Source organism: Macrotis lagotis, chromosome 4 (assembly GCF_037893015.1).
Source record: "Macrotis lagotis isolate mMagLag1 chromosome 4, bilby.v1.9.chrom.fasta, whole genome shotgun sequence".
NCBI classification, from domain to species: Eukaryota; Metazoa; Chordata; class Mammalia; order Peramelemorphia; family Peramelidae; genus Macrotis; species Macrotis lagotis.
In genome coordinates this window covers 29,780,074-29,797,572 of record NC_133661.1, presented here as the reverse complement: position 1 = coordinate 29,797,572, position 17,499 = coordinate 29,780,074, and the positions used below count along the sequence as shown (strand labels likewise).

The following is a 17,499-nucleotide window of genomic DNA, read 5'->3' as shown; positions in this document are numbered from 1 at the left end:
TTCCTTTCAATTTCCTATTTTCTAAATATTAAAGGGTTTTTTTTTGGAAAGTATGTACAATGTAAATTAAATAGGTTTTACCTTCTGTTTAAAATGCAGGTGGCAGCTAGTTTGGAAAAGAATCTTCTCCCCAAACTGACTAGTTCCTTACCTGATGTTGAAGCCTTGAGGTTTTATCTCATTCTACCGGAATGTCCACTGATGAGCGATTCCAATAATTTCACCACAATAGCCATTCCCTTTGGAACTGCACTTGTGAATCTAGACAAGGCGCCATTGAGAGTGCTTGGTAAGGCGTGATGTTTTCCATGACCATACTGAACAACTGACCTATGAGTGTCTCTTCCTGCCGTTCCTCACTCACCCTTGCCTCACACAGTGCTCTGCGCAACCCTCCCTCCCATGGGCTTTCCCTGCTGCTTTTTCCTAAACTTGTTAGAGGAACATGCCATACATTGGCATGGCAAAAGCCAGTACCCACTTTGAAGGATCTCACAGCCTTATTGGGGAAACAACCAGCCATATTCAGGATAAATAGGAAGGCATTCACAGAGGGAAGGCATTAGAATTTCAGGAAAAGAAGGAATTAAAGGAAGCCAGGGAGGTCAGAAGGTGGAATGGGAGAACATTCCAGACATAGGGGACTGCCAGAGAAAATGCCTTGAGCCAAGAGCTGGATGGTCTCCTTTGTGAAACAGTCAGGAGACCAAGGTCAGGATTAAGGAATTTGTCTTTGAGGGGAGTAATGGATAAGAAACCTGGAAGGATAAGTGTGGAGTAGTCTAAGAGGGATTTCAAATGACAAATAGCATTTTGAATTTGATCCTGGAGGTGAAAGGGAGCCACAGGAGTTTATTGAGCAGATGGTTCATACAGGTTCATACCTGCCCACTGCTGCTGTTTTAATCTGATTAAAGCATTAATTATAATATCTTCTTAGAAAACCAGTTACGTCCAGAGTCTTTATTCTGACATTTCAGGCCCCTCCTCCTCGCTTATATATGCTTCCCCTTTATACATCATTTCAAGACAGACTGTACTACTTTTGCTGTCAATACTCCCTAGTTTCCTTCTTTCTATTGCTTTTATTAATTCTTCTGCATGAAATGTACTCTTATTTCTCCTAGCTCTTCCTGTTCAGTTTTCCATCTTTCAAGGTCTAGCTCATATGTAATCCCTTCCATGAAGCAGTTCCTCCTGTTTCCTCAGTAATCTGCTCATTTATAGATATTACAATTCATATTCACATTATACCTTGCCTTAGAGTTATTTTTGTATATGTCTGTATTTCCGTTTACATCTCTAAATTCCATGCGAAAGGAGCCATATATTACTCTTCCCTGGGGCTGTGGTATGCTACACTCAGTAGGGCCTTGATATCTGTAGAGGAGTGTTGGATCACATCCCTTCTTTCTGTTGATCCTGAATTCTCTAATGCCTGTATTCTCAAAGCCTGCTTAGATCCTGCTTAGAGAACAACATCATGGAGCCATAATCAAGGGCTTCCTGAATTCTGACATTTTTCCTGGGCCTTTACCCTTAGTGGTTGATTCCTAATTCTGGATTTGATTCCTAGAATGTTGGGTGATCTTTGCTCTAATTCCTTGTTATTCTCTATACGTATTTTTTGCTTCCTTTTTGCAGACCTTTTCCTTCCTTGACTTAATCATTTTTCTGCCCCCCAACCCCAGGCCTTTCTGTCCTCATTTCTAGCTCTGTCACTGACTTGTGTACCTTCTTGGCTGCCTCTATGCCCAGCCCTGGCAGTCCAGGCTGAGGTGAGCACAGGTAAGGATGTTAAGGAAGGGTCAGGCAGGTGGAAGCAAACCGAGCTGGTGAGGAGTACAGATGGAGAGCCCATATGAGGTGAAGGTACAGTGGAGACCAAGACTCTCCCATCAGGATTCATTCAGGATCCAGCAGCTTTCTGCTATTCAGACAGCTTTGTCCTCCTGCCCTATAGTAGTTAGCTCTTGAGTACACTTGACTTGAAGTTAATGGCTTGCCTAGTTTAGAGGTTGGGAAAATCAAAGGTACCTATTATCAGAGGTATGTAATCTGACACACAGCTCTGTGAGGTTTGACTTTTTCACTAAGTTTCCAAGACTGTATTACGTCAGAAATACACTTGTATTGCAAATCTCAGATCAGAAAATAATGCTTGAAAAAAAATCTGATTTACAGCCATATAATACTAAGTTTTTGCAGTTTAGATATTTAATTTAATAACTTCTTGGGTATTTTGAATGTTTAAACCAGTTATGAATAGTTAATAAGATTGAGCCTTTTAGATATCTTTCATTGACTCTCTGTCTTACTTGATTTTACATTAAGAAACCCAGATCTGTAAACCAAGGCTAAAACTTATCCCCAAAGATGCTATTGTTTTTTCCATTTGTGGAAATTTTAGGATAGAAAAGACTTTGTACAAGTGGTGGTTTGTGTGTATTTTATTCACATGTTCATCCTTTAATGACAGAAAACTGGTGGTCTGTACTTGAACCTCCCTTGTTCCTCAAGATAGTGGAGTTGTTCAAGGAAGTCGTGGTTCATCTTTTGAAACTCTACAAGATTGGAATCCCCCCTTCGGAAAGAAGGGTTTTCAACAACTTCCTTCATACTGCTCTGAAGGTTTTGGAAATTCTGCATAGGGTATGTTTTTTTTTTCTTTTTCCTTCCTTCAAATGTGTCACTGTCTATTTTTAACCCACTTTATTCTAGATTTTGATAGAAGCCGAAATGTCATACCAGAAGACTGATTATTCCTAGTTCCCTTGAAGAAGTACTTTTAGTTGTCATCTCATTTTTCTCTGGCAGGCCTGTGTTTGTTGTAGGGGCTCGCTCTCTTCACTCTATCATGAGAACTTTTTTTCTTGTTAGCCTTAGCATTTTTACCTTCATTTTACCAAAGTGTCTCAGTATCTTGGTATTTTTGTTTTTATTCTTGTTTGTTGACATGTGCTCATTTCCTCAGTCATAGTAGAGGTTTAATGTGGATGGTGGAAACACAACTAGCTCTTCCCCATCACTGCTGTACCTCCCTCTCACAGGTTTAGCAGGAGATAATGGTGTTGGCCCTCTCCAAGCTGGGGCTGTAGGCATGAGTTTCTATGGGATGGGATCTAGGGTAAAGTCTGACTCCAGCTCCCTGCACTAGCTCTTCTCACTCTGTAAGATACCTCAGGAGTGGTTTCTAGCCTGAGCCTTCCTAGAATGAAGGTAAGTCTACCAGTCAGTCAGTAAGGATGTATTAAGTTCCTGCTATGTGCCAGCATGCAAAAGATAATCCCTGCCCTTAAGGGTCTCATGATTTAATGGGAGACAACAAGCAAACAAATATTTAGAATATTCAGAATAAATAGAAAATAATTATTAGAGTGAGAGACCCTGGAATTGAGAGTTTGGAAAAGGAAGCTAGAGGGTGGCGATGAAGAGGAACATTCCAGACAGGATGGACTGCCAGAGAAGATAGCCTGGAGCTGAGATATGGGTTGTCTTGTTTGAGGAACAAGCAAGAATACCAGAGTTGATAGATTAAAGGGTGCTGAGGGATGTAAACTGTAGGGCTGGAGACAAACTAGGTTATCAAGGATTTTAAATGCCCTAACAATGTTTTGCATTTTATTCTGGAATTGCTCAAAGAGAGGAAGTAACATGGTCTAACCCTTCATTTTACAAAAAATCACTCAGGCAACTGAATGGAGGATGGACTGGAGTGTAGAAAGAGTTGTGGCAGAGAGACTAACTGCTAGCCAATTACAGCAGTCCTGGTCTGAGCAAATGAAGGCCTTCCTTGGGTGGTGGTAATTGTAGAGAGGGAAAGGGAGGGGGCACATTCAAAAGATGTGTAAAAAAATCAAATCAAAATTGAATGTGGTGGTGAGAGATACTGAAAAGTCAAGGATGCTGCTTAGTATGCAGAAGTGGGGGAATGGGATGATGGAGGGTGATGCCCTCTAGAATAATAGAAAGCTTTGGAAAGGGAGAGGATTTGGGGGAAAAATGACGAGGTTCATTTGGACATTTTGAATTTAAGCTGTCTGTTGGAATCCATTTTGAAATGAGTGAAAAACAATTGGAAATGTGTGATTGGAGGTTTGCAGAGAGATTGGGACTGGAAAGGTAGAATTTAGAATCAACATCATAGACATGGTCGTTGAATCCAGGGAGATTGATGAGATCATCAAGTGAAGCAGTATTAAAGGGAGAAGAGAAGAGGGTTTAGGACAGCTGTCCAGTGGGTGTGATCTGGAGGAAGATCTAGCAAAGGAGACTGAGGAGAGGGTCAAGAAGTAGTAGAGCTGCCAGCTAGTGGGTCCTGGAGAGGAGAGAGTAGCTGGGAGGAACAGCGATCGGCAATGTTAAGGGCTGCAGGAGGGGCAAGGAGAATGAGGGCTGAGAGAAGGTCATGGGATTTGGCAGCTGAGAGATGACTTTACAGAGAGTAGTGTCAGAGAAATGAGAAGGTCAGAAACTAGATTGCAAACTTTTAAGAGAACGGTGAAAGAGAATGTGGAGGCATCTATGTGTAGCTGATCTTCTCTTTGAGGAGTTTTGCACAAAAGACAGGAGTACTACAGGATGGCATAGTGAGGATCAAAGATTCAGATGAGGTTTCAGGATAGGAGAGACAGGGGCACCTTTGTCAGTAGTGGAGAAGGAGCTGGGAGAGAGGGAGAGATTGAAGAAAGGGAGAGAGTGATGTCAGGGGCAGATAGGCTATTAGAGGAGTTGGGCTGAAATAGGGTCCTTTGGACAAGGAGAGAGTTGGCCTTGTGTTAGGGCACATCATCCTGTGAGACTGAGTGAAGGAGAAGATAACAGTGAAAAACAGGTGCTCCTTAGAGCAAGAGTAGTTTGTTAGCCTGTTCTTGGCCATTATGAGCCTATGACCTTACCAGTCCAGTGAATATAGACCAAAAGAGAAAAGAAATGGTGGATGAGAATTACTAAGTCTGAAATTTTTTATCCTGTAATATTAATTCAGCCTTACTGCAAAGACTACCGTTGTTCTGAACACTTAAGATCATTTTTCAGATGTTTATAGAAGCAAGAGGGAGAGAGAATGTTAGAAATGGAGAGTAAAGCCACATAAATATAAAATTGAACACTTGTCTTCTAGTAGTAACTAGGGCAAGGGTTTAAAAACATTTTTTAAGGGGGAGGAAATGGTGAGATGGTGTATGAATAGAGTACCAAACTTGGAATCAGGAAAACTCAACCCTGGCAAGGCACCTCACCTTGTTTGCCTCAGTTTCCTCATCTGTAAAATGAGCTGGAGAAGGATATGACAAACCACTCCAGGAACTCTGCCAAGAAAACTTTGAATGAGGGCTTGTATTCATTGGGCCTGTGAGATCGTAAACCAAGAACAGGCTAAGAAACTTCCCTTGCTCTGTGGAGACAACCTTCTCCTGAAGCTTGTTGTTTTAGGAGTATTCAGCTCTTGGGATCCTTCCTCACTGTTAAGTAAACTTGAGTTCCACCTTAATAAGGAGAGGTACAATTCCAAAGAAAGAGATCATCTCTACTCAAAAAAGATTTATATTCTAGTGGGGAAGACTGTAAGTCTGCATAAAACTAGATGAGGTATAAATACAAATATAAGATAATAAATTGAAGTGCAAAGTTGATGAGATTGTCAGCACGAATATAGAACACCTCTTTCTCCTTTAACCTGGCATAAATTTCCTTTCATCATTTTGTTTCCCAACTTGTCTTTAGAATGAAATTGAGAACTGGAGAATTTGTCTACGCTAGTACTTAAGGGAGCTGGAGCCAGCTAATAGAAAGCAGATTGTTGAATTTTACCTTGTGAAGCATTTGTGCGCTGAAAAATAGCCAGCACTCTAAATCCAGGATCTGCTTTGTTGTTTTGTTGATTGTCTAGGTTTTAAAGAGGTAAAGAAGTGTCAGGTATGCAGAGTAAATTAGCAAGTGTGTCATCTCTACAGCCCCTTCCCAAGAGCCAATTGTCAAACTTTTATAAACACAGCCCAAGTGGAGCACCTATGGAAATGCATTGTCCAAAGCTTTTTTAATATTCCAGATAGTATTGGTGATAGTTATTAAGACTGATCCTTCATAAAAACAGGCTGGTACATCTTGGTGGTACTACTTGCCCTGACCTGAAGGCTGGAAAACTTGAGTTCAAATCTAGCCTTAAAGCACTCGGGCATATCACTTCACCTCTCCCAGTCTGTTTCCTTCTCTGAAAAATAGAGAAAATAATTGGAAAGCACTGAAGCCAGTGCCTCCCACATAGTAGGCACTATGTGGACATCATTGGCTGTCATTGCTACCATATTCTTTATCTCTTAAGGTTTCTTACTGTAGTTTTGATGATATGAAGTGATGTTATAAATATCTTATAGGGATTAGAAAGATCAGATTTATATAGCATAATCTCAGGTCTTTTTTTCTTAGTGTCAGAGCTGATGGTTGATGGTCTTAAAACAGGAGCTTAAATTCCCTGAAGACCCTGATTTTAATTGAACCTTTTAGATGGCAGGCCTGTGTCTGGAGCTGTAGGTGAGCCACCACCAGTTCTTTGTGGTTTGTTTTTAGAATCCCATCTAGCTCCTCCATTTAAAAAAGCATTTGAAAATACTAATTTTGGATTCTGCTTTTGGAGGCTGCTTTCTTTAGCTTCTAAATGGGAAATCATCCTTTTCCTTCTGTTTCCAAAGACTCTTAATTGCTTTTCCTTGTAATCCAGGATTATTGTGATGGGATTAAGATGATTAAAATAATTAAGATTATGATGGGATTAAGTTGAGAGGAATAAGATTTAAAGCAATTCTTTAGTTCTTGTGCTCTACCTGGCAATGTGAACTATTCCATTGGAAACATTTCTTTTATTGGAATCGGTAGCACAGAGCTGTGGAGAAAATGGAAAGTAGACCTACCCAGAACTTCCCGAATGCATGAACATCCACCTTTGGAGAACTTCCTGAGCTAGCATCTCTCCCAGACTTCAGGACCGTTTTTCTGATTGCCTTCTGAACAATTCTACTTGAATGTCCTGTCAGCCCCACAAATTCAACAAATCCTATATCAGACTTTTCATTTCTGTTTTCTGTACCCACCTCCCTCAAAACTAGCTCCTACTTTTAACTTCCCTCTTTCTCCTAGTTACCTCTGTAATTAAAGGGTGATTTCATTCCATAATCCAGTTTGTGGCTCACCAGTCATTTATTCCTTTCTTCCCAGTCTCCTTTTGTGACACCCCCCCCACCCCCATCAGATCCTTTTTCCATTTGACTAGTCTCTTCTAGAATTTTCTAACTAGTCTTCCTCCATCCATCCTCCATCTATTCTTTCCATATGCCAATCTTTCTGAGAGCCCTGCACGACTAATCTTGGTATTCTGCCATAATTCTAATCATTTCTTTAATTGGTCTTTAAGCTGTTAGGGGCTTCTTATTATTTATTAAATAAAATTAGAAACTTTAGCTTAATACTCAGGGCTCCTACCAACTCTCAGCCTATCTTTCTGGCTTCATATTCTGCAATGCCATGAACTTCATTTAGCTAACCTGTGCTCAGAACCACTGTAGGCCTCTTAGAGCCTTGTGTTAGACTGCTGTCTCAGTGCCAGGTCTGCCTTACAGGATCAGTCCTGTTCATTCCCATCCTTCATAGTCTGTATTTGTAATCTTAGAAAAGCTGTATTTCTTTATCTAGTTTCATTCTCAGGGCATGAAACCTCGAGGATGGCAGGAATAATAGGTGAACTTGAGATTTTCTTTGTGTAGGACCTTCTACCACTGTAAGTGGGCACATAGCTTGAGCCTGTGTCAGACAGGGCTTGAACTCAGGTCTTCTTGGCTCCATTCTAGCATACTTGTTCCCTCTCTTGTAGTGTCTGTCTTCATATGTCTTCTTTCTGTATTTGATTATACCTGCTGAGTTGGAATTGTGTCTTTTCTTTGAATTCCCTTGTGTTCTTGTACAAGATTCCTTGTAGATACTGTGTTTAAAAAAATAAAAAGCTCCAGAGCATTTGTTTTTCAGAATTGCTCAGCCTATGCAAAATGTTTTTTATATATATAAAAACTATGCATTCATACATATACATACATATATACAAATATACACACAATGTAATGATATGTTAAGTAATAGTCTTGTTTTTCCACAGGTAAATGAAAGAACAGGACAGATTATACAATATGACAAGTTTTATATTCATGAAGTACAAGAATTAATAGACATACGGAATGACTACATCAACTGGGTCCAGCAACAGGCCTATGGATTGGTACGTCTGCTCACTCATTGTTTTTATTTTTACTTTTCTGAAAAGTAAAATAGAGCTATCTCTTGAGACAAACATCAAATGTTTATTTTTAAAATTTAAACACATTGCACAGCTATGTGCAGCAAGTGAATTTAGTAAATCAATATTCTACTTGTATAAGGGAAAAAACCTAGATCTGCTGTCTTACAGATAATGCAAGTATGATACTATATTCCCCGGGATTTGTATATTTTTCTGTTTTCACCCTGCTTAAGGAAAGAGATGGTGGTTTTTAATCTATGTTTCCCTTTATCTAACATAGTAGTGTGTCTTTTAAAATTTAATTGATTTCAGTTGGTATTAGAAATGTCTTAAAAATACATTGACCATCATAAAGGTGAGCAATGTCTCCTGAATGACTGCAAGAAGACCTGAGTTCTCCAAACTAGGAAGCATTGTTCTCATATCTTCTCCTTTTTCACCTGTTCCTCTCCTTGCTTTCCCTTTCCTATTTGTCTTTTTTTCCTAGTTGGTATTTTGGAAACATGGCCATAAATGTATATTTATTTTCCTATCTTTTCCTCTGTTCAAATTCATATTTTAAACGAAGGATTCACAAAACATGATCTCAAGTTCTCTTATGCACATATTAATAATGATTGTGCCTCATGACAGAAAAGGCACCATCTAATTTTTTTAAGGAATAATTTTCCTAGATATGAAATTACTTGATATAGAAAAATTGAATTCATGGCTCTATGATCATGGGAAGTCATGTTATACTTCTGAGCCTCAGTTTCTTCATTTGAAAAAGGGAGATAAGGGGCAGCTAGGTGGCATAGTGGAGTCAGGAGTACCTGGGTTCAAATCCGGTCTCAGACACTTAATAATGACCTAGCTGTGTGGCCTTGGGCAAGCCACTTTGACCCTGTTTGCCTTGCAAAAAAAAAAAAAGGAGATAAAATCTAGGCTTTACTCCCCAAAATAAAATCTAGATTCTACTATATTATAGAGCGTTTTGGAAACCTTAGTGTGCTGTGTAAATGTCTTTTTTTGTGAGCCAGGACAAAACCCCTCATTCTTAGCCTCATTAGGGTTTTTAGTTTGGAATATTAAAACTTAATTTACCCTGGGAAGATGTAGAGTGAAACTTCATACTTAATAAGAAGATCTGGGTTCAGGTCCCCATTTCATCATTTTTTCTTAGATTATTTATTCAGTTATAAGTTCCTTAAGGGCAGAGACTGTCTTTTGTCTCTTTTCAAATGCCCAATTCTTAGCACTTAAATGTTAATTGATGTTGAAATTCTTCAAATTTAGTGTCTTGATCTGGGGATAATATTTGTGCATTCTACCTTAAAAGAGATCATTGAAGGAAGTACTTTTAAAACTCTTAAAATGCTATGTATAATATAGATTGGATAGATAGGGTTGGGAGAGAGGTAGATGTTGGATACATAGGTGACAGCTGAAAGCTATTTAGAGAGGTAGAGATGATGGGTGATAAAGAAATATTGACAGATCATAAATGATAAATAGATGTATAAGTAAGTAGACATGTGTGATTGTTACTGTTTTTTTTTTATCATCATAGAAGTGGTGTATAGATCACTTTTTCCAACAACACCCAAAGTCAGAGCTTTTTTATCCATGCCAGGCTCTAGATGGTAATGGCAGTGAACCTTTTCAGTTATACTTGGAGGTTTCTAAAGAAATGCTTCCCCCCCCCCCCCTTTTCCCAGTTGCATGGGACAAAACTTAGCATTCCTAGGGGGCAGGCTAGGGAACTGGGTTGTTCCCGTAGGAATTCATTTTCAGGGAGGTACTGCTCTTTGGTTTTTGGTTTTTTTTTTTTGCCATTTTAAATTTTTAAAAAATTTTCTCAGTTACATGTAGAAAACACTTTAACATTTGTTTTTTTAAATTTTGAGTGCCAAATTTTACCCTTCCCTTTACTCTTCCCTTTCACTTCTTTCCCCTCCCCTCCTTGAGATGGCAAGCAGTTTGAGGTAGGTAGAGTAAGAAAACAAACCTTCCTCCTCCCAAAAAAACCAAAACACAAAACAAGAAAAATTAAGAAAAAAATTTTAAAATATGCTTTGATTTGCATTCAGTTTCCATCAGTTCTTTCTCTGGAGGTAAATAGCTTTTTATCATCCTAAATTCTTTGGAATTTTCTGGGATCCTTGTATTCCTGAGAATAATTAAGTCATTCACAGTTGATTATTTTACAGTATTGCAGCTCCTGTGTACATTGTTCTTTCTGGTTCTACTCACTTCACTTTTCATCAGTTCATATAAGTCTTCCCAAGTTTTCTGGAAACTTCCCTTGCTCATCTTTTTTTTTTTTTTTGGTAAGGCAAAGGGGATTAAGTGGCTTGCCTAAGGCCACACAGCTAGGTAATTATTAAGTGTCTAAGATCGGATTTGAACCCAGGTACTCCTGACTCCAGGGCTGGTGCTTTATCCACTACGCCACCTAGCCAGCCCCGCTCATCATTTCTTATATAACATTAGTATCTCATCAGAATCACATGCCGCAACTTGTTAAGCTGTTCAACTTCCAATTATTTGCTACCCCAGAAAGAGCTGCTATAAATATTTTTGTAGAAATAGCTCCTTTTCCTTTTAAAAAAAAATCTCATTAGAATACAGAGTCAGTAGTAGTATTGCTGGATCAAAGGGTGTGCACAGTTTTATAGCCCATTGGGCATGGTTCCAAATTCCTCTTTAGAATGGTTGGATCAGTTCACTATTCCACCAAGAGTGCATTGGTGTGAGGAGCTGCTCTTTAAGTCAGTGGGGTAGAACCTAAACCCCTGGCTGGTAGATTTCCAAAGACAACATCTTTCTGATCTTGGTGGGTTGCTGTATTGTCTTCTTGGCAATCAAAGCTTTTATGAGCATTAAAGCTAAAATTCATGTGTTTGCTTTGTGTGTTACAGGAGCTTTGGCCATCTTCTCTTCTAGTAATGCCAGAGTTAAATCCCTATATATAGAATGTTTTCTTCTATTTTGTGTTAAGAGAGATGCTTGAAGGGTAATAAACCACCTGCAGATCTATTTTCCTGTTGTACTTTGGAGTATTGTTAGGACTTCATATCTTAGTCTCTTTTAATGCCATCTTTCTCCAGTTTCAAATTGTCATATTTATGTAACATGGAAAGAAGTAACATATCTTAGCCTCATACTTTCTCTGTTTTCCATGAAAACCCTTATTCATATATCTTTTAATTCAGTTTCATCAACCAACATTTTGCCATATTCTCTGGCTTTTCAGCATCCAACTCTGTTTTGGCAATTCAGTGTTGGGCTTGTGGTCTTAAAAATCAAAAGCATTTCTTTATATGTTGTGTCTTCTGCCTCAGATTAGTCCTAGGGAGCCCTTTGTCTTCTCCAACTTATAATAAAACCAATCATTAAAATTGTTAGATTAAAACTTGCCTTCCTTAGATCTGATTGGTCACTCCGGATACTTCTAGATTTTTGTTGCTCCTCTGGCCAACGTATATAGAGACTGAAAATAGGCCTCTCCTGACCTATTTTCCCTGAGCCCAGATGGGAAACACTCTTGTCTCAGTAAAAGGTATAAAATATACTCCAATCATAATCAGCTCTTACCAGAGTTTTATTTTCTTACTACAAGGAACTGACTGGCAATTAGTTTTCTTATTCTTAATTGAAATTTTGAATTGTAGCCTCAGCCTCTTATTTTCCTTTTGTAACTCTACTGGGCAAAAAGATCTGTACATTTAGGAATGTTTCTCTCTTTTATTTCATCTTCAAAATTCATCAGTAAAACCCTATTTCTGTCTTTGAGATTTGTGGCCATTCTGAGTTGGTCATCTCTAATTTTGTGAGACAGCCTTTCTGTTTGAACCTCCATCTTTAATAAACTTCTCTTTTCCTCTACTCCTTTGAATTTTCCTTTGGTTTTTGTTTTAATTTTTACTTTTATGTTTAAATATCTTGTTTGAGAAGCAACCTGACCTTGGAGCCAGAATGACCTAGATTCCAGTTCTCCCAGACAGTTCTGGTTCCGTGTCTCTGAGCAGGTCAGGCCATCTCCCAGCTGAGTGAGCTGGGAGAACCCCTGGCTGTGAGCTGCAGTGCTGAGTGAAGTGTCAGCCCGGAGCACCAAAAGCTGGGGCTGCTTACTTTTACTTCTTTTGACTCTTCAGACTGTTTTTATCCACTTTAGTGATCACAGGAAATAATTGGCTTTCTTAACTTAGACCCAAAGACCTTAATCAACTTCCACCTCTTATTCTTTCCATAAAATAGAAGTATCCCTTTGCTTCATCATTTGCACATGTCAAATTTGAAACATTTTACAGTTTTTGAAAAACATTTCTTGCCATTTTTCAGATGAAGAAACTGAGCCAGTGAGTAACAAAATGACTTTGTTAGGATTTAATCAGGGTTTACCAGGGGATCCCAAATTCCTTTGATTTTAGTTCAGTAGAAAGTGTTTGCATGCTCTTGAGGGCTCACATAACTGAAAAATAGCAGAGAATAAACTTGTACATCTCTATCATTGAATGCACTGGGAAGAAACCAAATTTTATTTTGTTCATCATCTCTAGTCATGATCATGAAGAAGCTGAGGCAAAGGAATTTTAAAAAAAATTCTAAGTGCATTTTATATACTTTGTAGAAAGGACATTTTTGATTTTCCTATTCGTTCAGTTAAATACCTGCAGAGAAAAAGATTTTTGAATTGCTACTTTGCATAGAAATAGTTGCATTTGGACACTAACACTACTGTTTCCTCATTGTTGCTACATTCTACATTGCTGTCTTAGGATATCAACCATGGATTGACTGAGGTAAGTATGGTAATACAGTCTTATTTTCAAAGTGAAACAAACCATCTTTGACTTGATTTTCTGACAGTTCATCCAAAGCTTACTTACCCTTTTCAGTTCTTATGATTCTAGATTTTTTTAAATGTATGTTGTAAGAAAAATGGATCTTTCAAATGACATATCTAGGCCTTAAAAATTTTCTCTATAAAATTAGCTTAAGAGTTTCTTTTCTTAATGGGCATTACAGGTATTTTGTACTTTGTTGCATCTAAGGTCACTATAAAATGAATTCTTTTCTTCCTCATTACTTTCATGATAAAATCTGAAATGTGTTCTCAGAAAATCATTGGTTTTGGAGACCTGAGTTCCAGCACTTATTAGCTGAATATTGCTGGGCAGATAACTTCTCTCTTCCTTAGTTTATGTTTGTGCAAAATGATGATTATGATCTTTATAGTATGTATCTTTTATAGTGTGGTTGGAAGAAGACTATTTCATAAATCTCAAAAGTACCAGGTAAATTTAGAGCTTCGGAGATTTGATGTCATATGTGATAAGCTTTTTTATGTGACTCATTGAAATCTGACTTGGGTGCTTTCTTACCCCTACCCCCACCCTACCTGACTCTGGGCTTACATAACCCAGATCTAAATTTGAGGAATTAGAAGACCTTTATCCAAAGAGATCATTTTCCTTTCATTCCTTCTCTCCCTCCTTCCTTCCTCCCCTCTCATAATAATATTAAAAATAATACTGTACTGAGGCAGCTAGGTAGCATAGTGGATAGAGTACCAGTCCTGGAGTCAGGAGAACCTGAGTTCAAATTTGGCCTCAGACACTTAATAATTAGCTAGTTGTGTGACTTTGGGCAAGTCACTCAACCCCATTGCCTTAAATAAAATTTTAAAAAAATTGAAAAAGGGGGAAAAAAAAAGAAAAGAATACTGTGCTATACACAATACCAAAAATAAAAATGTACAAAGTAAAAATATAGTAGGCCATCAAGTGCTACTCATATCTTTTAATTTCTTTTAATAAATGAATGTAGGTAGATGATTCTTGTCAAATCTGTTGCTTTTATATATTACTTTATAAATATGATTTTTGCTGGCTGTTGTTGTTTTTGTAAGGCAGTGGTCTCTGAGTTCGGATTTGAAACTCAGATCCTCCTGATTCCAGGACCGGTGCTCTATCTACTGCTCCACCTAGCTGCCCCAAATATGACTATTTTTAAAAGCTCTAACATTTTGTATAAATGTTTATATAGCCCCAAACTATATCATTAACACACATTTAGGTAAAAAGGTAATTTTTTAAATCCTTTTTATTTTATTTGTTCTTTTTCTATCATTTAAATTTAATGGATTTTTAAAACAGCCAGCCTTCTTACTTGGTATCCATTTGTATAATCTATGACAGCATCCATACATAGGAGTTATGCATACATTAGGGAAGAAAAATGCACATCAAGATTTCAAATGTTAAATAGAGGGGCAGCTAGATGGTACAGTGGATAGAGCACTGGCCCTGGAGTCAGGAAGTCCTGAGTTCAAATTTGATCTCAAGACATTTAATAATAGCCTAGCTGTGTGAACTTGGGCAAGTCAATTAATTCCATTACCTTAAATAAAAAAAATTTTTAGAAGTTCAATTAGATGCTTAGTAGTAAAGATTTTTAACCAGCATCTTTTGGTATTTTTAATTTGTTTAGCTACCTAATATCTCACAGTATGAAATAAGTTAGTTGCATTTGTATTGAGTCATTTTTTCCCATCCATCTAGTGACTTAATCAACTGATTATTGTCAGTAGATTCAGCTGTATCCAAACATTATTGGTTAAGTTTGGTTGAATGCCAATCATTAGGATGTCATATACATGTCGTAAGGGAAATTGTAAGCCATGGCAGGCAGTAGTAATAGTGAGGATGAGTATTGACTAAGGTAGTGGCACTGGACCTTCCAGATTTCTAGATTGGGCGATACTTTTTTATGTGACACATTGAAATCTATGACTTGGGTGCTTTTTTACCCCCACCCTACCTGACTCTGGGCTTACATAACAGAGATCTAAATTTGAGGAATTAGGAGACCTTTATCCAAAGAGATCATTTTCTTTCCTTCCTTCCGTTTCTCCCTCCCTCCCTTCCTTCCTTCTTCTCAGCATTTATTATGAGAAAACTCCAAATGTAGATAAAGAAGATTCTTGGTGCTGGTATAAAACACTCAAGGTAACAATGCATGACAGGTATAGGACAACCCTTCCTCCCTCCCAGAGAAACTGGGGAAGGCATAGAGGATTCACAGGAACTGAGGGGGACTTTTACTGAACCCATAAATAGATGTAGAAAGCACATAAAGTTTCCATTATTTCTCCTTGCAAGAAACAGACCTTGGCATTATCTGTAGGGCAATACTCCCAACATTCTTGTGACTCCCATGCTCTGCAGTCCTTTCCCAGACTTCTAATTCCCCAAGTGCTTTGGACTGCCCCAATAAGATGAACTTACGATAGGATTAGCGGACAGACAACATCATTCCCTTCTACTCTATACTGTCTGAATCCCCCTTCTCTAGGAGGATTGCGTGGGGGAGCATTGTCCATGAATAGCTTGGGGCCATGTAGGAAAGCCCATATCTGTTCCTTCCAAGTACTTTTTGCAGGAATGACCCCCCCCCCCCCCCCCCGTGTCTTCAGCTGGGGTTCTCTGTGGTTGAGAAATTCCTTTATCAGGAAATCTTTTCTCTTGTAAAGAGGGTTGGAAGCATATGAGTGAACTCTCAAACTCTCATGTGAACTCTCTGCTACATACTGCATACCCTATAGCCATTGACAGTCTGCTAAGGGAGACCAAGGCAGACTTCCTCAACTCACTGTCCAAACCTAGTTCCTCTCTTCTGCAATCTGACTTGTCCTGAATAGGGGAAAAAGAGTGAAAAATGTGCTTAGTAGGTTATTGGCTTTATCTGCCAATGTAAAGGATCTTCTTAAAGGAGCAGATACTTTCACAAGAATTGATTCTCTCCCAAGTTTGAGCTCCCAAGAGTCCCAGCCCACCAGATCTTGGGGGGTAACCTTCTTCAAGGAAAATCAGTCAGGCATCCATTTTGTCCTCTTAATGAAGCACTACTGGGCATATCTCTTCTTTATTCCTATCAAATTGAATTACTCTTCTTGGTCAACTTTCCCTTACACTTAAACTTGTAATTTTGTTCAATGTCAAGTGAATAATGCCTGTATTTGGCATTTTATACTTTCTCAATACCTGGAATTAGAAACACAATTATTTCATGAAGAGCATTTTTTAATGGATGCATTGTTTCTGCAGAGTGATGAATTGTAATCTGTATCACTAGAGGGTGCATCCACACTGACAACATCATATGTATTTGTTGTACACAAAAATTAGCTAAAACTTGCTTTGTGAGCTGAAATAAAGCACTTTTTACATGGATCAGAACTAATCTAATTTTGAAACCAAAACAGATACATGAGTTATTATGATTTTACTTAACTTTATCACTTCCCTGAGATTTGTTATACAAAGTGTTCTTTTACAAGGCCATAGGTTAATGATGGATTTTTTTTTTTTTTTTTTTACTTCCAGTTAACAGAAATTCCGGTTACAATTTGTACATATCCATTTGTATTTGATGCCCAGGCAAAAACTACACTGTTACAAACAGATGCAGTCTTACAGATGCAGGTAAAAATATTTTACTGATTTGGGTACACTTACCATATTAACATTTGTATTTCAACATAGTAAATATTTTTAAATTTTACTAGTAGAAAGAATTTGGGTTTTTTTGGTTTGTGATTTGCTATATATCTTATGTCCTTTAAGATGAGATTGTCAGAAAAACTAATGATGGAAAATACCATCCATATCCAGAGAAGCAACTGTGGAATTTAAATGAAGACTGAAATTTACTATCTTCAATTTTCAAAAGTTATCTGTTATGTCATCTTTTTCTTCTCTCTAATGTTTTCTTTCTTCTGTTTGGATTTGATTCTTTTCTCACAGAATAATCAATATGGATATATGTTTAGCATGGTTATAAATATAGAGCCTATATCATACTGCTTTCTGTGGTGGAGGGTGGGAGAAAAATGTAAAACTCAAAACCTTGCAAAAAAAAATTGATTGGTAATTACCATTGCATGTTGTTGGAAAGACAATTAAATGAAAATTTTTAAAAGAAGGTAGGGCTGTCATTAGATTTATTGAATTACTCAGTTTCTGGAGGCCCTGAGTAATTCAAATCCTCTGAACCCAGTCAAGGTTTCCTTCCAGGGTAACTGCAAGAATTTGTTAATCACCTCATACATGCAAGCCCTGTCATAAGCACAGTAATACAAAGAAACACCCAAACAGTCTCACCTGTCAAGGAGCTCACAGTCTTCTGGGGAGGCCATATGCATCCAGTTGTGCTCAAACTAAACAGAA

The 17,499-nt window shown here is 38.0% G+C and overlaps 1 protein-coding gene across 3 annotated transcripts in view; it reads left to right on the top strand.

Moving 5' to 3' along the window:
- HERC4 (HECT and RLD domain containing E3 ubiquitin protein ligase 4) overlaps positions 1-17,499 on the top strand; it is a 94,089-nt gene that overhangs the window by 55,593 nt on the left and 20,997 nt on the right. For all 3 annotated transcript variants that reach the window (XM_074232369.1, XM_074232370.1, XM_074232371.1), the window contains 4 exons: positions 100-289; positions 2,480-2,652; positions 8,144-8,263; positions 16,657-16,755. In XM_074232369.1, coding sequence (XP_074088470.1) covers positions 100-289; positions 2,480-2,652; positions 8,144-8,263; positions 16,657-16,755 — 582 coding nt within the window. The remainder of the gene's footprint in view (positions 1-99; positions 290-2,479; positions 2,653-8,143; positions 8,264-16,656; positions 16,756-17,499) is intronic.